This window comes from Elephas maximus, chromosome 20, assembly GCF_024166365.1.
Source record: "Elephas maximus indicus isolate mEleMax1 chromosome 20, mEleMax1 primary haplotype, whole genome shotgun sequence".
Taxonomy (NCBI): Eukaryota; Metazoa; Chordata; class Mammalia; order Proboscidea; family Elephantidae; genus Elephas; species Elephas maximus.
In genome coordinates, this window is record NC_064838.1 from 35,871,959 (window position 1) to 35,893,826 (window position 21,868).

A 21,868-nucleotide genomic window follows, 5' to 3' on the forward strand; every position below is an offset into this window, starting at 1 on the left:
CTTTGGCCCCCCTGCTTACCAGGGCTTTGTGATCACGTGCCTGCCCTTCCTGATTACTGTTCTTGGCGAACAGTGACTCTTTGCCGGCATTAAGGCAGGACCTCTCAGGAGGGACCAAGAGGGGCAAAGGTGGTCAGACTTTGCCAGTCACCCATTAGTACAGAGTTGCGTGGCCATGGAAACAAAGGGGTGGGGGTGGGGAAGGCTTGAGCAGCACTTTGGGGGCTGTCCTGAGTCCTGGGTGAGGGGGAGAAAGGAGCAGGAATCTGGGACCTTAGGACCTTGAGACCCCAGTCATGGGCCTGTGAGGCCCTTTCTGCTGAGGGTGGATGGGCTGCATTGTTGACCTATGGGTGGGTTCCCGACAGCTGGTGGCTCTCAGCCTTCCTCTTGTCCACTTTGCTGCCTGACCTGGAGGCCCTCTGTTTGCTGCTCCCTATGAGAGTGATGATTTGGGGCCTTTCCCTGTATTCTTGATGCTCAGAATACTCCCTACTGCTAGACTTACTCTCCCTTTTTCACCCCCTACTGCTTTCCTGGGTCTTGCCCCACAGCCATGGAGGAACAGAACAAGCCTTGAACGAGGGTTCAGGAGACTTGGGTTCAAGTCCAGGCTCTGCTACTTAGCAGTTTTGTGATCTGGGCAAGATAAATATCTTTTTGGAGCCTTAGCTTTCTCTGAACAACGGGTGTAAAACAAGGTGTAACAGACCTCAGAGTGCTGGACGCCCTATTCCGAAGTGCCCGTGCTGTGCAGTGTTAGTAAGCATTGCTGAGGAAATGCTTAGTCGTGGCACTTCCTTCTTAACGTCGTCACAGCTTTATTGAGGTATAATTTACATACCATGAAGTTCACCCTCTTAAAGTGTATAATCCAGTGGTTTTTAATAAATGTATTGAAACTGTGAGCGTCACGGTTAGAATCTACCAGGCACTCCTTGGAAGCTCCATGGGGCAGCTCTACTCTGTCTTATAGGGTCGCTATGAGTCGGAGTCGACTCAGTGACAATGGGTTTGGTTTTTTGGCTAGTGGGTGTGAGGTTCTATCTTATTGTGGTTTTGATTTGTATTTTGATGGGAGGGGCATTTCTAAATGAATTTGGGGAACACTGGCTTAAACAAAGCTGTGCCAGTATCTTTATTGCAGGACTTTTCAGAGTCTTTAATATGCTAATGAGCACTGAGAATCTTTAAGGAAGGCTACAGTGGGCATCATTGTCTCAGATGAGGTCCCAGTGTGATCTGGGTACGCCGGGTATCTTGAAGGATCACTGCTCTTTGGGAAATATTAGCCTAGGGCAAAATCATCAAACTACTGGCCAAATCTGACCTACTGCCTGTTTTGGTAAATAAAGTTTTATTGGAAGTCAGCCACACTTAAACTCACTTATGAATTGTCTATGCATAGTAGTAGAGTAGTTGGAACAGACACCACATGCCCTGCAAAGCCTGAGATATTTACTGTCTGGCCGCTTACACAAAAAATTTGTTGACCCCTGGCATAGGGCAGTGCCAGGTGCACAGGAGATACTCCCTGAATGTTTATTGAAGGACAGAAGGAGGGACCAGTCCAAGAGGATACTGGGAAAGGTCTTGGAGGATGCTGGGGAGGACCTCAGAGTAGACTGGGAAGATTAAATGAGCTGCTACCCGGGGCATGCTTGGCCCTAGTAAGCTCACAGGAAAAGCAAACTGTTCCTGTTCCGGACATAATAATGCCCCTGAAGTAGTTATGCTGCCATGAACAAACAGGAACAGTTTTTTTTTTTTTTTTTTTAGAGAGTAAGTTCCCTGAGGGCAGAACTTGCTGCCTTTACTCATCACTGTAGCTCTAGTCCTTAGCGGACTGTGCAGCACGCAGTTGGTGCTTGTAAATAACTGTTGCAGGAATGAGCGATGCAGAGATCTAAATTTCCTGCTGAGGAGGGTCCTTGCTCTGTATCCCCTTTGCTGTGGACTCTGTTGGAGCAGGCCCTGGTCACAGGGAGCGCTGGGGGCCTGCACTGCTTTCTCCCCAGAGAAAGGAAAGGAGAATCCCAAATCCACTGCTGCTCCCCTAGAGGGGGCAAGGAAGGCTCATTTGTTTTGGTGATGGGAGCTTTTTCTGTTTGTTGCTTTGGGAGACCAGAAAGGAGGAATGAGCAAGGCTATTTATAGAGCAGCCCCTCAGAGCCAGCTTTGGGGTGATCTTTTCGTCCCTGGCAGTGGTCTACTCTGTGGCAGGTTTAGTGGTAGCCACCAGGCAAAGAAAGGTGATCTGTTTGTGGGCTCCGTGCAGGACATTACAATGAGGCCTCCCCAGCCAGGCTGGGAGCTCTTCCCACGTGGCCTCTCCCAGGCTCCCTGCCAGAGCGAGGGGCTGCCACTGATTCCCTCTGGCTCTGTTCTCTCAGGTTCAGACCACCCTCGCGCTTGGAAGCTGGGGCGTTGGAAAGAGAAGCTTCAGGTGTGAGGTGTTTCCTCCTCTCTGGACTCAGACCTTCTGGGTGTGTAAGAAGCCAAGAGGGAGCGATGGTGATGGTGGAATTTCAGGCGGGAAGCGAGTGGCCATAAGGAGGACATACCCTCCCTCAGGGTCAATTCCCTGGCCAGGCAGCATGGTGTGTCGGCATTAGAAGAACCTGGTGTCAAATTGTAGTATGGGCAAGTTGGACAAGTTGCTTAATTTCTCTGGACCTCAGTTTCCCTGTCTGTAAAACGGACATAATAATGCCCCTGAAGTAGTTATGTTGCCATGAGGACTGAATGAAGTGAGGTGGACAGCTGGTCAGATGGCACCAGCTCTCTTTTGGTTCCCTCCTCCCAGTGGCTCTTAACAAGGATATACCAATTGCCTTGGAGTTGATTCTGACTCATGGTGACTTCTTGTGTGTCTGAGTAAAACTGTACTCCATAGGGTTTTCAATGGCTGATTTTTCAGAAATAGATTGCCAGGCCTTTCTTCTGAGGTGCCCCTGGTTGGACTCGAACCTCCAACCTCCTGGTTAGCAGCCCAGTGCGTTTACCATTTGCAATACCCAGGGACTCCAATAAGGATATGGTTTGCTTTTAAGCTCACCCTTTTTTTTCTCCAATTCTTTCCCCCTCATGCTCATAGAAATGGTGTTTCCATGCCTGGCTCAAACTAATGCCTCCTCCTGTGAAGTCTTTCCCTGCCCCAATCACAAGGACCTTATCTCCCTTTCTCCCTCTCTCATCCCCCATTCCCCCCTGGACCCAAAACCTCTCCCTCCCTACTGGCTCTTTCCCATTAACTGTCTAATTCGTGTCAACCTTAAAACAAAACAAATATAAGTAAAACGGCTCTCTGTACCCTATGGTCCCTTTACTTACCGTGTCTCTCTAACCCGTTACAGCCAAACTTCCCAAAACAGCCCTCTCATTTAGGGTCTCACTTCCCACCCGCTCCCAATCCCTGCCGTCCAGGGAGGTCTAACCACCTGGTGGCTCTCCCTATGCTCACCTCCCTCCTGATCCCCAAATCCAGCAGCACCCCCCCTGCCCCCCACCAGGCTGCTCTATAGCATTTGGCACATTGGCTGCTGTCTCTCCTGGGCCTCCTTTCCCCTGCCTTTGGGGATACCATCTCTCCAGTTGCTCCTCTGCTGTTCTGCTCAGCCCTTCTTACCTCCTTCAAGGGCTCCTCCCTTCCTCCCCTTGTCCCTTCGACAAGGGTTCCAGGGCTCCATTGCAGGCTCTCTCTCTCCCTGCACTCCTAAGGCAGCTGTGTGCTCTCCCAGGGCCCCTGATGGTCTAGGGTTCAGGTCTGAACTACCTTTCTGCATCTCCTTTCTGATCTTTGCATCTACACATCCAGTTGCCCCTGGGCATTGTAGCTCCCTGGGTCCCCCAAGCACCTCAAAATCAGCTTGTCTAAAAGAATGGTTCTCCACTTCCTCACCCCCAGCCCATTTGCCAGTTTACTCCTGCTCAGCTGATACCCCCACCTCCCTTGGTCCAGGGGCCCAGGGCATGAACCTTGGTGTCAGCCTAGCCCTCTCTGCACCCTCTGCCACATCCAGGCAGTCCCCTTTGTCTCTGCTGTTCCCAAATCCATCCTTAGTCAGGCCCTGCCCAGGGATTGATTGCTCAGAATAAAGCAAAAGGTCTGCACTGGGCTTGCTGCCAACCCCCCCACCCCCATCCCTGCTTCCCACTGCAGCCGAAACATACATACATCTGACACCGTCTCATCCTGTTTGACTTCTCTGGCTTCCATCACCTGCAGGATGAAGCCCCAGCTCCTCAGCAGGGATCACGCCCCCACTGCTCCCCACCTCCTGTGCCCTGGCCTGACACACCATGCTCTTCCCAAACCTCCCTGAGATGTCTCTCCAGCCTCCTGGCTTTTGCCCTTGGTGGCCCTTCTGCCACAAATGCCCCTCTTTGCTAGCTCTCCTTTTACCTTTCAGGACTCCCTGGCCCTGATCCCCAGGGAGGTCCTCAGCTATGCCTAGGTGCTTCCATGGCCCCCAGGCTGGTCTCTGTTGTGCCCCTCTCCACATTCTGCTCTGCTGTTCCGTTGTCTGCCTCCCCCATTAGCCCATGAGCTCTTTAAGGGCCTCCAGACTTAGCACAGTGCCTGAAACCTTGAAGACACTTTAATCGGTATTACTTGAATAAATTAATAAATGGACTCATGCTATAGACTACTTTTACCTGGTGTGCAAAAATGTGTAATATAGCTTTGGGGTGTGCATTTACCATAGCTTTAATTTTTAACGAAGAAAGAAAGGAGGTGATTTCAGTGTTATGGGGGAATCTAGGAGCTAGCACTGAGGATAAATCTATAGGCTCTGGAGCCAGGACCCCTGGGTTCAAAGTCAAGCTCTGCTACTTGCTCATGGAATGACTCCGTGACTCAATTTTCCCATCTTAAATGGCGATACTAATTGTTAGATGAGTTAATGCTTGTAAAGCGTTATCCCCATTTTATAGATGAGGAAGCCTCAGGTGATAGATCTCCCCCAAGGTCAGCTGGTAAGTAGCAGAGCTGGGATTTGAGCCCAGCCAGTCTGTGAATGGGCCTAGGTCTGGAGAGGCAGGAGTACTATACCTCCAAGGTCTGAGATTTCAGCCTCTGGATAGAAATCTCCAGAAATATTCTACTCTTAGAGCCTGAAAAAGGTACATCGGGAAGAATCCACTTTAATGTCTGGCACATACCAAACCAAACCAATTGTCCATGATTCGACTCGTGGAGACCCCACCAGGGTCAGAGTGGACCTCATGTCTGTCGATGCTCTATAGGGTTTTCAGGGGATGGTTTTTTGGAAGTAGATCACCAGGCCTTTCTTCCAAGGCACCTCTGGGTAGACTTGAACTGCCAACCTTTTGGTTAGCAGCTGAATACCTAACCATTGTGCCACCCAGGAGCACCACTCGGCACACAGTGGGTACACGGTAAATATGACTTGAGTAAATTAATCCCCCTGAAGAGCCCTGTCTGGTCTTCACCATTTCCTCCTCCCTGAACGGTGTCCAGAGGCCTGTTCATGGGACCTTTTTTTGCCAGGTTGTTGGCACAAACTCTTTCTTATTCAGGCCTCTCTTCTGTCCTGTTGCTTCGTGGGGGAGGGTCATTAAGAAAGCTTTTTCCCAGGAGGAGCTGTGCCTTCTCCAAGTCTCCGGAGTTGAGTGCCCCAGCCCCCATGCTCTCAAAGGCTGCCCTTGTGGGTTTCAAAACAACTCCACGGCATTGCGGGCTGAGAACCTGGCCCCCTGAGCCCCTTTCTTTAGAAACCCAATGTCTGTTCCTAGTTAAAGTCCGCGTTGGTGAAACCTAAAGAAAATAGTTTAAGGATGTTTCCAAATAGTGTCTGGTGAAACAGAAGAGCAGTTCATCCTCCGTAGCTTTTAGTAATCTGCTTCCCTTTCTGGGAATGAGATTGTTCAATTAAGCGAGAGGGTGCCGAAGCAGCCTGCATGACTCGAAAGTTTGCAGCTTCCAAAATGTGGGAGAGAGGGGGGCCTGAACCGGCATGCTCCTGGCAGGGCTGTTCCCTGCTTTCTCTTTCTATGCCCACGTAGTTTTCAGTTTTCAGATGCCCAGTTCAGAAAACAACAGCATCAACAAGAAGACGTGTGTGTGTGTGCGTGCACCCCTGCTAGCTAGAGGCCACATGTTAAAAAAAACAAAACCAAACCTGTTGTAGTTGAGTAGATTCGGACTCATGGCACCCCCATGTGTTATAAAGTAGGACTGCTCCATAGGATTTTCAATGGCTGTGATCCGTACAAAAGCAGGTTGCCAGGCATTTCTTCCACAGCATCACTGAGTGGGTTTAACCTGCTGACCTTTCAGTTAGTAGACAAGTGCAAACTGTCTGTGCCACCTAGGGACCTCAGCACCCTCCTGTAAGTACCTCTTTAGTGACAAATCCCCGGTGAGAGACTGGAGGGGGCTGCTACAGGGTGCAACCAGGTGGTTTCCTGGTGTGCTGGCAGTGGCCCAGTTTCCTTCCTGCTCTGGGTTGTCCTTTCTCATGAACCTGTTGATGGGTTCTCTGTGGCCTAGCCCTCTGGGACACACCACCCTATAGCTTGCTTTTGTAAGGCTCCCTATGATGCCTCCTCTGTTTACCTTTTCTGCCATTCTCTTCATGTCCCTGGCTTCTAGCTTACTGTTGCCTGAATATACCACATTGTCTTCTGGGCCTTTGCCCATGTTCTCTTCCCTCAGCCTAAAACACTCTAATCCCTTCTTCTCCTGCCTAAACTCCATTCATCCTTCAAAATTCAGCTAAGGCATCACTTCTTCCAGGGAGCTTTTCTCAGCCCCCTGCAGCAGTCAGGATAGGTTGGGTTATGCTGCAGCAACAAATGCTCCAAAGTGCTCTTTGGGTGACGTTTGTAAGTTGGAAGTATACGCAGGCTACGAGGCACTTAATCTGGGTGCGTCAGTATCAGTGAAAAAAAAAATTACCCCGAAATTCCATGCAGAATTTTTTCTGTACATCTCAAAGGATCCATGACCTTCCCCTCAAACTCCCTCAAAAGAAAGAAAAAGAGAGTTTAAGAAAAAATACAAGTGGAGTTTGTAGGTCATTCGGTCATTACCAGGAAACTACTCCTTGAGTGCTCAAGCCTCACTGTGCATATGAAGTCCCCAGGGAACATGACAAAATGCAGATCCCTGGGCCCATTCTGCAAAGAGTGGATATAGGATGGGGTGCAGAAATTTTTGTATTTTTGGCAAGCACCCAGGGACCATGCTCTGGGATATAATACTCTGTTATAATAATGTTGTTGTTGTTGTTAGGTGCCATCCAGTCGAATCCGACTCATAGCGACCCCATGCACAACAGAACGAAACACTGCCCGGTCCTGAGCCATCCTCACAATCATTGTTATACTTGAGCTCATTGTTGCTGCCACTGTGTCAATCCACCTCGTTGAGGGTCTTCCTCTTTTCTGCTGACCCTGTACTTTGCCAAGCATGATGTCCTTCTCCAGGACTGATCCCTCCTGACAACATGTCCAAAGTATGTAAGACGCAGTCTCGCCATCCTTGCCTCTAAGGAGCATTCTGGCCGCACTTCTTCCAAGACAGATTTGTTCGTTCTTTTGGCAGTCCGTGGTATATTCAATATTCTTCGCCAACACCACAATTCAAAGGCATCAACTCTTCTTCGGTCTTCTGTATTCATTGTCCAGCTTTCACATGCATATGATGCAATTGAAAATACCATGGCTTGGGTCAGGCACACCTTAGTCTTCAAGGTGACATCTTTGCTCTTCAACACTTTGAAGAGGTCCTTTGCAGCAGATTTACCCAATGCATTGCGTCTTTTGATTTCTTGACTGCTGCTTCCATGGCTGTTGATTGTGGATCCAAGTAAAGTGAAATCCTGGACAACTTCAATCTTTTCTCTGTTTATCATAATGTTGCTCATTGGTCCAGTTGTGAGGATTTTTGTTTTCTTTACGTAGAGGTGTAATCCATACTGAAGGCTGTGGTCTTTGATCTTCATTAGTAAGTGCTTCAACTCCTCTTCACTTTCAGCAAGCAAGGTTGTGTCACCTGCATAACTCAGGTTGTTAATGAGTCTTCCTCCAATCCTGGTGCCCCTTTCTTCTTCATATAGTCGAGCTTCTCATATTATTTGTTCAGCGTACAGGTTAAATAGGTATGGTGAAAGGATACAACCCTGACGCACACATTTCCTGACTTTAAACCAATCAGTATCCCCTTGTTCTCTCCGAACAACTGCCTCTTGATCTATGTAAAGGTTCCTCATGAGCACAATTAAGTGTTCTGGAATTCCCATTCTTCACAGTGTTATCCATCGTTTGTTATGATCCACACAGTCGAATGCCTTTGCATAGTCGGTAAAACACAGGTAAACATCCTTCTGGTATTCTCTGCTTTCAGCCAGGATCCATCTGACATCCGCAATGATATCCCTGGTTCCACATCCTCTTCTGAAATTGGCCTGAATTTCTGGGAGTTCCCTGTCGATATACTGCTGCAGCCGTTTTTGAATGATCTTCAGCAGAGTTTTGCTTGAGTGTGATATTAATGATATTGTTCTATAATTTCCACATTCGGTTGGATCACCTTTCTTGGGAATAGGCATAAATATGAATCTTTTCCAGTCAGTTGTCCAGGAAGCTGTCTTCCATATTTCTTGGCATAGACGAGTGAGCACCTCCAGCGCTGCATCTGTTTGTTGAAACATCTCAGTTGATATTCCATCAATTCCTGGAGCCTTGTTTTTCGCCAATGCCTTCAGACAGCTTGGACTTCTTCCTTCAGTACCATCGGTTCCTGATCATATGCCACCTCTTGAAATGGCTGAACTCTTTTTGGTACAATGACTCTGTGTATTCCTTCCATCTTCTTTTGATGCTTCCTGCATCGTTTAATATTTTCCCCATGGAATCCTTCACTATTGCAACTTGAGGCTTGAATTTTTTCTTCAGTTCTTTCAACTTGAGAAACGCTGAGCGTGTTCTTCCCTTTTGGTTTTCCATCTCCAGCTCTTTGCACATGTCACTATAATACTTTACTTTGTCTTCTCAAGAGGCCTTTTGAAATCTTCAGTTTTTTTACTTCATGAATTCTTCCTTTTGCTTTAGCTGCTCGATGCTCAAGAGCAAGTTTCAGAGTCTCCTCTGACATCCGTCTTGGTCTTTTCTTTCTTTCCTGTCACCTCTTGCTTTTTTCATGGATGATGTCCTTGATGTCATTCCACAACTCGTCTGGTCTTTGGTCACTAGTGTTCAATGCATCAAATCTATTCTTGAAATGGTCTCTAAATTCAGGTGGGGTTATACTCAAGGTCATATTTTGGCTCTCGTGGACTTGCTCTGATTTTCTTCAGTTTCAGCTTGAACTTGCATGTGAACAATTGATGGTCTGTTCCACAGTCGGCCCCTGGCCTTGTTCTGACTGGTGATATTGAGCTTTTCCATCGTCTCTTTCCACAGATATAGTCAATTTGATTTCTGTGTGTTCCATCTGGCGAGGTCCATGTGTATAGTCGCCGCTCATGTTGGTGAAAGAAGGTATTTGCAATGAAGAAGTTGTTGGTCTTGCAAAATTCTATCATTCGATCTCCGGCATTGTTTCTATCACCAAGGCCATATTTTCCAACTACTTATCCTTCTTTTTTATTTCCAACTTTCACATTCCAATTGGCAGTAATTATCAATGCATCTTGTTTGCATGTTCAGTCAATTTCAGACTGCAGCAGCTGATAGAAATCTTCTATTTCTTCATCTTTAGCCCTAGTGGTTGGTGCATAAATTTGAATAATAGTCATATTAACGGGTCTCCCTTATAGGCATATGGATATTATCGTATCAGTGACAGCGTTGTACTTCAGGATAGATCTTGAAATGTTCTTTTTGATGATGAATGCAACACCATTCCTCTTTGAGTTGTCATTCCCAGCATAGTACACTATATGATTGTCCGATTCAAAATGACCAGTGCTAGTCCGTTTCAGCTCACTAATGCCTAAGATATCGATGTTTATGCATTCCATTTCATGTTTGATGATTTCCAATTTTCCTAGATTCATACTTTGTACATTCCAGGTTCCGATTATTAATGGATGTTTGCAGCTGTTTCTTCACATTTTGAGTCGTGCCACATCAGCAAATGAAGGTCCCGAAAGCTTTACTCCATTCACGTCATTAAGGTCGACTCTACTTTGAGGAGGCAGCTCTTCCCCAGCCATCTTTTGAGTGCCTTCCAACCTGGGGGGCTCATCTTCCAGCACTATATCAGACAGTGTTCTGCTGCTATTCATAAGGTTTTCACTGGCTAATGCTTTTCAGAAGTAGACTGCCGGGTCCTTGTTCCTAGTCTGTCTTAGTCTGGAAGCTCAGCTGAAACCTGTCCTCCATGGGTGACCTTGCTGGTATCTGAATACCGGTGGCATAGCTTCCAGTATCATAGCAACACACAAGCCCCCGTAGTACGACAAACTGACAGACACGTGGGGGGTATAATAATAATTCTGTTATAATAATAGATTCTCTTAAAGGTCTCAGTTATTGAGTCTTAAAGGTGGATTTAAAGGGAATTCCTGGGTGGTACAAATGATTAACATGTTTGGCTGCTAACTGAAAGGTTGGAGGTTTGAGTCTACCCAGAGGTGCCTTGGAAGAAAGGCCTGGCAATCTACTCCCAAGAAATCAGTCATTGAAAACCCTGTGGAGCGCAGTTCTGCTCTGGCACATATGGGGGCACTGTGAGTCAGAATTGACTCAATGGCAACTGTAGTTTTGGAGTAGTTTTAAAACCAATTAAAGCCAGAGATTGCTAAGCTATAAGAAACAAAGTAGTAGTTGTTATCACAGCTGGGTAACTCCCTTCTTTCTTTCTCAAATAACTTGGACTTACTTTTGAGCAGTTTATCCTAATGGAGGGCAAGAACCATATCGTTCTTACTTTTATATCCTCAGTACCTAATACAGTGACTGGCACATAGTAGGTGCTCAATGCATGTTTGTTTGGTTGGATGTTCCCACTTCTTCTGGCTGGCGGTCTGAGAGTTGGTTTCCTTTTGAGGAAATCTGTAGCTGCACACAGCCCAATTTTGTTTGGGGGTCTGCCTGATTTCCCCAGTGGGGGCTGGGACTGGAGGGAGCCTGCAGACCAGTGCTAATTGGTGTCATTGAGTAATTAATGCAGAATCAGGCCCGGAGCGGATTCCCAGGGAGACAGACACTGAGGGAGGCTTTCATGCTTGGTGGGATGGGAGCTGCTTCCTCAAAGGACATTCCCAGGGCACTGAGGCGACTGGCATGGTTTGGTTGGGGGTGGCTTGGCAGTCTGAATGGGGTTCGTGGAGCAAGTTTGGAGGGGGTTTGTGCTGGTGCCATGGTTCTGCACAATATGGAGCGTGGCGAGTTTGACTTTAAAGAAATACAAACCACAGGCTTGAGCTCTGGGAGCCAGGCATGTGTTGACTCTGAAGAATGGATGAGTTCACAGAGAGGGCTGTGGCTGAAAGCATTGGCTTAGTGACCCAGGGGTCCTCTTTCTCTGTGGCCTGGCCCTCTGGGACACCCTTGCCCCTTAGCAAGCTATTGAAGGCTCTCTATGATGCCTCCTCTGTTTACCTTTTCTGCCTTTCTCTACTTATCCTTGGCCTCCAGCTCGCCGTTCCCTGAATATACCTGTTGACTTCCGGGCCTTTGCCCAGGTTCTTCCCTCAACCTAAAACACCCTTTACTCCCTTCTTCTCCTGCCTAAACTCTATTCATCCCTCAAAATCTGGCTAAGGATCCAGGGAGTTTTCCCCAACCCCCTGTAGTAGTCAGGATAGGCTGGGTTATGCTGCAGTAACAAATGCCCTAAAAAGCTCGGTAGCTTAAAGCAACCAAGTTTATTTCTTGTTGGCACTTGCTCTCTGACATGGGGGGTGGGGACAGGAGGGCTTATGTAGTCACTCAGGAGCTCAGTCTTCTAGAGGTTTTCTCTTGACACAAGCTTCTGCAATGGCACAAAACAAAACAAAACAGAAAAACAGTTGCTATGGAGTCAATTTTGACTCCTGGCGACCTGTGTGTGTCAGAGTAGAACTGTGCTCTGTAGAGTTTTTAATAGCTGATTTTTTGGAAGTAGATCTCCGGGCCTTTCTAACAAGGTACCTCTGGGTAGACTCAAACCGCCAACCTTTCGGTTAGCAGTCGAGTGCCTAACCATTTGTACCACCCGGGACTCTGCAATGTCAAAGGTAGGGAAGGGAGACCATGGTGAACCATGCCTCCTGGCTCTTCTAGCATCTGTCTGAGTGGTACATGTTCCATCGGCCAAATCAAGTCGTATGGCCACACCTGAGTTCAGCAGGGCAGGAAGGAACGTGGGCCATTTATTAACAGTATTACGGACTCCCAGGCACCGTCGAGGTAGAAGGTTCCTTCTTGGTCTTCCCAAAGCCCCCTGTGCTTCCTCCATTGCAGCCCTTACCACACTGAACTGTAAATCACCTGTTACCTTGTCCGTCTTTCTCCCAGAGAGGGAATTCCAGGAGGGTAGGGGCTGCTTTTTTTTAGGGGCTGCGCCTTGTTCTTCTCTGAGGCCCTTTCACCCAGCCCAGGGTTTGCTCAGGGAAGCCATTAGGCGAATGGTGGGAGGTGGGTGAAGGAGGGAGTGGGCTCCATCTCAGCACTTCTGCTGGGGGTGGGCTGTCTCAGCCCCGGTAACTCTTCACCCTCCTTCCTGCAGGCGCCGGGTCCTGGCCATCTCAGATGGGATTGAGCACATTGGGAACCTCCGCTGGGAACTGGCCTTATGTCTCCTGGCAGCCTGGACCATCTGCTACTTCTGTATCTGGAAGGGGACCAAGTCTACGGGAAAGGTAAGAGAGAGGTCTTCGAGCAACTAACTGGGCAGAGGAGGGCACGAGTTGTCCTTGGACAAACTCACAGATGGCAGGACAGTTCATGTAATGATAGCCAGCTCTTAGGTCGGGATATAGAAGGAGCACTGGACTGGGAGTCCCCTCAAAAGCCCACAGTTTTAATCTGAGCTCTACCATTTATTTGCTGCACACCTAGGGCTATTCATTCCTACCTTCGGCCTTAGTTACCTAGTGCTCTTGTAACTCAAACACCGCAATCGGTGACTTTAAAGAACAGAAATGAATTTTCTTGGAGTCCTGGAGGCTAGAAATCCAAGTCAGGGTCTTGGCCGTGTCAATTCTTTTCTTGTCAGTAGCCCTAAATGTTCCTTGGTTCCTTGGCTTGTAGACAGCCCTCACATGGTGTCTGTCTTTGCTCATGTCTGTGTGACTATTCTAGTCTTTTTATAGCTCAGAGATAATTAGGTTTAGGATCTGCCTTGCTCAGGTATGACCTCATTAACAAAAGAAAAGGGAAACCCTATTTCTGAGCAGGATCACATGCACAGGTGGAAGGGCCAGGAATTCAACAAGTATTTTGAAGGACACTGGTAGCATATTGCGTAAGAGCTGTGGTCAGCAGTTCGAATCCAGCAGGTGCACCTTGGAAACTCTATGGGGCAGTTCCACTGTGTCCTACAGGGGCGCTATGAGTCAGATGCTGTGAGAGTCAACACCAATGGGTTTGATTTGGTTTTTTGAAGGACACAGTTCAGTTCATAACACCTTTGGAGCCTCAGTTTCCTCATCTGTGAAAAAGCCCACCTTGCCGTGTCTTAGTGAGTTGAGAGTCTCACGAGGTAATGTAGGCTAGAGAACCTTGAAAACCTGCGAGTGCTAAACTCCTGTGATGATTCTTCCATTGTTAAGACCCAGCTCCAGGAGTGTGTTAGGGCAGGTGGTGCCGGTTCTTCCACTGATAGGCGCCATGGTCTCAGGGATGCATCTGTCAGTCACCTGAGGTCTGTGGAGGGATGCGTGGCCCTGCTGTGCCATGTAGACTTTGGGGCCCCCAGAGTCACCATGGCAAAAACCAAACCCAAACCTGTTGCTGTTGAGTCGATCCAACTCATGGTGACCCCCTGTGTGCAGAATAAAATTGTGCTCCGTAGGGTTTTCAATGGCTGTGATCTTTCAGAAGTAGGCCTTTCTTCAGAGGCACCTCTGGGTATATTTGAACTGCCAGCCTTTCAGTTAGCAGCCTGACGTGTTAACCATTTGTACCATTCAGAGATTTATTGTAAGCTGCTGTGGGCCAAACCCAGTCCACACGTTTTTTTTTTTTTTTTTTTTTAATTGCCAACATTTAAAAATCAAGAGATTTTGTGTGGGGAAAAAAAGCTGATTTCTGGCATCCTTGGAAAAATTGGAAGGTTTGGTGACACTGGGCTTGCATACCCACACAGCAGCATTCGGCCGGGCTAAGCTAAGTAGCAGCCATGTCCTTAGAGGAGTACTCTGGCTGACCACAGTCTTCACCACTCCCTGTTGTCCCTGATCCTGTGGCTGGGCATCAATGCCATGAGCTCCCTGTTGTACTTGTGTTTCTTACTGAAAAGAGGGAGTGAAGTATTTCTTATACCTGGGTCCCCTGACCCTGTCGTCATTGCCTGCCTGGTTCTATTTTAAGCTCTTGCCTGGGGCAGGGGCTGGAGAAAAAGCTTCCAAAGAAACACGAACTTAGTAGCTCTGGGCCATTTTACAAAAAGAGAGTCCCCTCAGCCCCCGAAGGGGTAGGTGGGATGAAGAGGAGACTGCTAGAATTGTTTGAGGTGGATGGGCCTGCAGGAGGGAAGTTGAAATAAAGCCGAGATCAGCAAGCACCCTACTAGGGGTAATAAGGAAGCGGAGCACATACTCACTAAAACCAAATTATAAAGGTGCCTGGGGGCCCATGGAAAGGAGAACAGAGATTTTCAAGGCCCTGCAGCCAAGATGATTTTGCTGGTCTTTGCTTTGACAATAGGATTTTCCTAACTTCCTAAATATAAAATTGTGCATTATTGCTATACTTCTTTAGATGGCATGCACGCTGTTCTCTGCCCACAGCCTTGCTGCCTCTTCTGGCTAAAAAGGAGGCGAAGGAGTGGAGGGGTTCAGGGCCAGGGTCTGGAATCAGGGCTCGAATGCCAGGCCTGTCACTCACTAGCTGTAACCTTGGGCATATCACTTAACTTCTTGGACCATCGGTTTCCTCTTCAGTAAAAGGAAGATTGGTAATTGAGCTCGCCTCATGGGCAGGTTGTTATGATTAAATGCAGGGATGCGTGGTGAGTGCTCAACAGGCACTAGTGACTCATAGTAAATTGCTCAGAAATGGTAATTTTTTTTAAAAAAAACCTTGTTATAAAAATAAAATTCATTCATTCAGAAAGTAGTTTCTGAGTATCTAGTATACATTTACATTATACAGTAGTTAGTAGTTATCTAGAGATGAATAAAACAGCCTCTCCTCTATCCAGATAGTGTTTGTGAAAGTGCTTTGTGAACCACAAAGAGAAGGGAGGAGGTATTGTGGTTATTGAGGGCACTGGTGATGCAGTGCTAGAATTCTCACCTCCCATGCTGGAAACTCCAGTTCGATTCCCGGCCAGTGCACCTCGTGCAGAGCCACTACCCATTTGTCAGTAGAGGTTTGCTTGTTGTTATGATGCTGAACAGATTTCAGTGGAGCTTCCTGACTAAGACTAGGAAGAAAGGCCTGGCGATATACTTCAGAAAATCAGCCAGTGAAAACTCTGGTTTTTAACAGTCTGATCCCCAACTGATCATGTGGGTGGTTCAGGACTAGGCACCGTTTCATTCCCTTGTGCATGGGGTCACCATTAGTCAGGGGCTGACTTGACAGCTGCTAATAGCAATAACATCATCATAGTTATTATTATTATTACTACTGCCACTATAAACACCTTCTTGAAAGTTGATCGGGTGTGGCTGGGTGGCAGTTGTGTGTGGTCATGGGGAGGAGGGCTCTTGGATAAGGTTTTGGTGGATGGACAGGGCATGTGTAGGTTGTCCACACTCGGACCTGGCTTCAGGCTCTAGGGCCCATGGGCCATGGCAGATTTTGATTCCACTCAGACCTCAGGAGGAATCTCAGCGGAGGGATCAAGCCGGTGTGTTAGAGAATCCTAGTTCAGGAACTGGTTTCAAGGGAGGGCAGACAGGCTAGATTCTTGGAAATTTCAGAAGAGGATCATGGGGAAGGCAGGAGGCTAATGTTTTTCAACAGCTTTCTGCTCGCTGACACTTTGCAAGGAATTTTTCACATATATTAGCACACCTGATCCCCACAATTCGAGGTGTTATTGTCCCTATTTTATAGATGGAGAATCAGGCTAGAAGAGGTTGAGTACCCTAGCCAAAGTTACATAGCATCTTTGTACTTAAATCTGTGTCTGGCTGACCCCAAAGCTGCTCCCCACCGCGCTTCTCCTTGGACTCTTGGTTAAAATGTAGAACATTGTGGTGTTTTGAGTGATAGCCTTTCACATACCCACCCTGAGCCCACTTCTCATTTCTAGCAGAAGTGGTAGTAATAGCAGTAGCGATACTAATTATGGATAGTAATTGCTCATGTTGATTGCTTCACACACGTATTCCATCCAGCCCTTGAGACAACCCCATGACATCCATTTCACAGGTGAGGAAGCTGAGGCTAGAAGAGATTAAGTGTCTTGCTTAAGGACTCTGGTAGGAAGTGGAAAACTATGACTGCATAGCCCATGCACTGAACAGGTGTGCTGTTGTGCCTGTCACCTGTGACATGGCAGCAGCGATCAGTCCCTTACGGGGAGGTTATGAACAGATAGTTACACGGGATAGCTCAGCACATAACAGTTGCTCCGTGAGTGTTGGTTGCAGCTGGATGTAAATGCTGCTATTAAGTTGTTAGGTGCCGTTGAGTCAGTTCTGACTCATAGCGACCCTATGCGCTACAGAATGAAACACTGTCCGGTCCTGAGCCATCCTTAAAATTGTTGTTATGCTTGAGCTCATTGTTAAAGCCATTGTGTCATCCACCTCGTTGAGGGTCTTCCTCTTTTCTGCTGACCCTGTACTTTGCCAAGCATGATGTCCTTCTCCAGGGACTGATCCATCCTGACAACATGTCCAAAGTATGTAAGACACAGTCTCACCATCTTTGCTTCTAAGGAGCATTCTGGCCGCACCTCTTCCAAGACAGATTGGTTCGTTCTTTTGTCGGTCCACGGTATATTCAATATTCTTCACCAACACCACAATTCAAAGGCATCAATTTTTCTTCAGTGTTCCTTATTCATTGTCCAGCTTTCACATGCATGTGATATGATTGAAAATCCCATGGCTTGGGTCAGGCGCACCTTAGTCTTCAGGGTGACATCTTTGCTCTTCAACACCTTGAAGGGGTCCTTTGCAGCAGATTTGCCCAGTGCAATGTGTCTTTTGACTTCTTGACTGCTGCTTCCATGGCTGTTGATTGTGGATCCAAGTAAAATGAAATCCTTGGCAACTGCAATCTTTTCTCCATTTATCATGATGTTGCTCATTGGTCCAGTTGCGAGGATTTTTGTTTCCTTTGTTTTGTGGTGCAATCCATACTGAACGCTGTGGTCTTTGATCTTCATTTCTAAGTGCTTCAAGTCCTTTTCACTTTCAGCAAGCAAGGTTGTGTCACCTGCATAACACAGGTTGTTAATAAGTCTTCTTTCAATCCTGATGCCCCGTTCTTCTTCATATAGTCCAGCTTCTCGTATTATTTGCTCAGCATACAGATTGAATTAGGTATGGTGAAAGGATACAACCCTGAATCACACCTTTCCTGACTTTAAACCAATTAGTATCCCCTTGTTCTGTCTGAACAACTGCCTCTTGATCTATGTAGAGGTTCCTCATGAGCACAATTAAGTGTTCTGGAATTCCCATTCTTTGCAATGTTATCCATAATTTGTTATGAGCCACACAGTCGAATGCCTTTGCATAGTCAATAAAACACAGGTAAACATCCTTCTGGTATTCTCTGCTTCCAGCCAGGATCCATCTGACATTAGCAATGATATCCCTGGTTCCACGTCCTCTTCTGAAACTGGCCTGAATTTCTGGGAGTTCCCTGTCAATATACCGCTGCAGCTGTTTTTGAATGATCTTCACCAAAATTTTGCTTGTGTGTGACAGTAATGATCACCTTTCTTTGGAATGGGCACAAGCATGGATCTCTTCCAGTCAGTTGTCCAGGAAGCTGTCTTCCATATTTCTTGGCATAGATGAGTGAGCACCTGAAGCGCTGCATCCGTTTGTTGAAAAATCTCAATTGATACTCTGTCAATTCCTGGAGCCTTGTTTTTCCCCAATGCCTTCAGAGCAACTTAAAATTCTTCCTTCAGTACCATTGGTTCCTGGTCATATGCTACCTCTTAAAATGGTTGAACCTCCACTAATTCTTTTTGGTATAATGACTCTGTGTCCTTCCATCTTTTGATGCTTCCTGCATCATTTAATATTTTCCCCATAGAATCCTTCACTATCACAACTTGAGGCTTGAATTTTTAATTCAGTTCTTTCAGCTTGAGAAACGCCGAGCATATTCTTCCCTTTTGGTTTTCCATCTCCAGGTCTTTGCACATGTCATTATAATACTTTACTTTGTCTTCTCGAGACGCCCTTTGAAATCTTCTATTCAGTTCTTTTACTTCGTGAATTCTTCCTTTTGCTTTAGCTGCTTGACGTTAGAGAGCAGGTTTCAGAGTCTTCTCTGACATCCATCTTGGTCTATTCTTCTTTCCTGTCTTTTCAGTGATTTCTTGCTTTCTTCATGGATGATGTCCCTTGATGTCATTCCAGAACTCGTCTGGTCTTCAGTCACTAGTGTTCAATGTGTCAAATCTATTCTTCAGATGGTCTCTTTATTCAGGTTCGATATACTCAAGGTTATATTTTGGCTCTCGTGGACTTGCTTTCATTTTCTTCAGTTTCAGCTTGAACTTGCATATGAGCGATGATGGTCTGTCCCACAGTTGGCCCCTGGCCTTGTTCTGACTGGTGATATTGAGCTTTTCCATCATCTCTTTCCACAGATGTAGTCAATTTGATTTCTGTGTGTGTCTTCTGGCGAGGTCCACGTGTATAGTTGCCGTTGATGCTGGTGAAAGAAAGTATTCGCAATGGAGAAGTTGGTCTTGCAAAATTCTATCATTAGATCTCCAGCTTGTTTCTGTCACCAAGGCCATATTTTCCAACTACTTATCCTTCTTCTTTGTTTCCAACTTTCGCATTCCATTCATCAGTAATTTTCAATGCATCCTGATTGCATGTTCGATCAATTTCAGACTGCAGCAGCTGATAAAAATCTTCAATTTCTTCATCTTTGGCCTTAGTGGTTGGTGTGTAAATTTGAATAATAATCGTATTAACTGGTCTTCCTTGTAGGCGTATGGATATTATCCTATCACTGACAGCATTGTGTTTCAGGATAGATCTTGAAATGCTCTTTTTGACGGTGAATGCAATAACATTCCTCTTCAAGTTGTCATTATCAGTTGTAGTTAAGGGCAACTCTGTAATTGGATGAGCCAATTAAGCATTTCCACAACACTGGGTTTCATAGGCTCTCCCATGTGTCCTATGACCAAGACCAGCAAGTATTCATGAGGTGTATTTGCCAGACTGTGAGAATCCTTACAAACCATCAGGTTTACCCCTACTCTTGTTTTATGGATGTAGAGGCTCTGAGAGGGGAAGGGACTTGTCTGAGGTCACACAGTAAGAGGGTCAGACCAGGGACTAGCACCTGGCACCTCAGCTCTGAAGCTGTTGATAAGTGTTGGGGTTTTGTGGGCTCTATTGGGCAGCTTAGGGAGACCAGGAGTCCCCAGGTTGTTGGGTAGATTCTTCAGAGGGAGTACCTGGGGCTTTTGTTATTTATTATTCACTTTACCTAGGTGATGAGCCCAGTGTCCCAAGGTTTTTGGAGATTGTGTACCAAAGCAGCTAAATAAAAGCACTGGGTCATCTATGACTTCATGAGTAGGCCGATGTCACCCTGCCTCCCTGCCTGTGTGACTCTGGCCAGAGCCATTTTCATGAGTCTGTTTGCAAAAGGAGGAACCCATCTTCCCAGCCAGGACTGGCTGTCATTTCCTCTTCCTCCTTACTGAAGTCTCAGACCCTTTCCCATACTGAGACCTCAGCAGAAGTCTGTTTAGAATAAATGTTAGTTAACTGGAGAACAAGCTCCCAGCCCCTCCAATCTCCAGGATAAAAACTATAGCCCCAACTTTAGTTTAACGCATCGAACATTTCCCATGCATAGGGAGGTAAACCCTGCAGGCCTCACCTTTAGGCAGGTGGTTCTCTAAGTGGGATCTGGGATAAGTTGACAAATCAGTAGATAGGACGCTGTGACAGTAGCCTAGGTGATGTCCCAGCAGCACCCTCCATAGGCTCCATTGGGCAGATGCGTGGGTCCTTGCAGCAACCTCCGCACATGTTCTTCAGCCCCACCCTCTCTGAAGTCCCAGTGGCCAGCATTCGAGATCTTTTCTGGGTCAAAGTGAGCAACCTGTACCCTCAGAAGAAGCCATTCTGACCTGGAGGGTGACTCACTAGGTCACAGCCATCCTACATAACACAGTGCCTGCCACATAACTGCTGCCTAATAAGTATTGGTGGCATGAATGAAATCCATTGGTACTTAGACTCCCTGCAAAGTTCTGGGGATGCCACGGCGAGGACGACGGACTGTCCATGTTGCTGCAGAGCAGGCAGCCTGCTGGGAGTGGGGTGCAGACAGAGGCACGTTGTAATTCAGTGTACTAGTGCTAGCATTTGGCAATAGGACAGTTGAGATGCTAGAAACTTACGGGTTCTACTGCCTGACGATTGGCTCAGAATGTTAACCTATAGCCTGTCAGCTGGGTGTCATCTTGATTTCTTATCCGAATGGTATTTTACAAATAAGGAATTTGAGGTCCAGAGAGGTTGCAAGGGTTGCCCAAGGCCACCTGCTTGGAAGGAGCAGAGCTAGGGTGAGCACCCACATCTGTCTGCCTTCCCTAAGCCTGGTCCTCCTCTATTCCAGTACCTTCCTCTTGGAGTGAGCGTGCAGATTAACATGAGCAGTTTCATTGTAGTTCTGCGCACATAGTAGGTGCTCAGGGAAAAGTTTATTTCTCTGACCCAATAGAATAACTGAAATTTTAGTTCTATGTAGTTCTTCTTCCTTTATCTAGATGCTATTGGAAATTCTGGAAGTCCAGAGTAGAACTGCCCCGTAGAGTTTCCAAGGAGCGTCTGGTGGATTCGAATTGCCAAACTTCTGGGTAGCAGCCGTAGCTCTTACTACACCACCAGGGTTTCCTCGTATGGATTAAAAAAGTAAATAAGAACCTTTTCTCAATTGTATTTTAAGTTCTGAGAAAATGCAGGGCTCTGAAACGCTGGCTTTCTCCTGGAAGAAACTTTGAGGCTGTTTGTAACATGCCATCTTCTGCATGGTGAATAACTTCACTCTGGATAATTGAAACATAGACAATTGAAGTCAAGTGGCCAGATGTGGAGACATCTTTGTGATGCTCCTGTGGCCTTGTCTCACTCATCCAAATCCATCTTGCCCATCCTGCCACCAGCTACTTATTCCAGTCTCATAGGACTGAAGCTGCTAACTCATTTTTTTTCCTGATACATCATCCCATTTAATCTTTTTTTAAAATTTTAATGTAGCAAAATATATCTTTAAAAAAAAAAACTACCATTTTAACCATTTTAAATGTACAATTCAGTGGCATTAATGTCACTCACCAGGTTGTGCTACAATCACCACCATCCGTTTCCAAACGTTTTTCATCACCCCAAACAGACACTCAGCACTCCTTAAATAGTAACTCCCCATTTCTCCTTTCTCCCAGCACCTAGTAACCACTGATAAACTTTGAACTCTATGTATTTGCCTGTTCTAGATATTTCATATAAGTGGGATCATACAATACTTGCCCTCTTGTGCCCAACTTCTTTCACACTCAGCATAATATTTT

The 21,868-nt window shown here is 46.6% G+C and overlaps 1 protein-coding gene across 1 annotated transcript in view; it reads left to right on the forward strand.

The window, feature by feature from the left end:
• The window catches only part of SLC6A11 (solute carrier family 6 member 11), a 177,952-nt gene that overhangs the window by 19,050 nt on the left and 137,034 nt on the right, over nucleotides 1-21,868 (forward strand). The window contains exon 5 of the mRNA XM_049861844.1: nucleotides 12,686-12,818. Coding sequence (XP_049717801.1) covers nucleotides 12,686-12,818 — 133 coding nt within the window. The remainder of the gene's footprint in view (nucleotides 1-12,685; nucleotides 12,819-21,868) is intronic.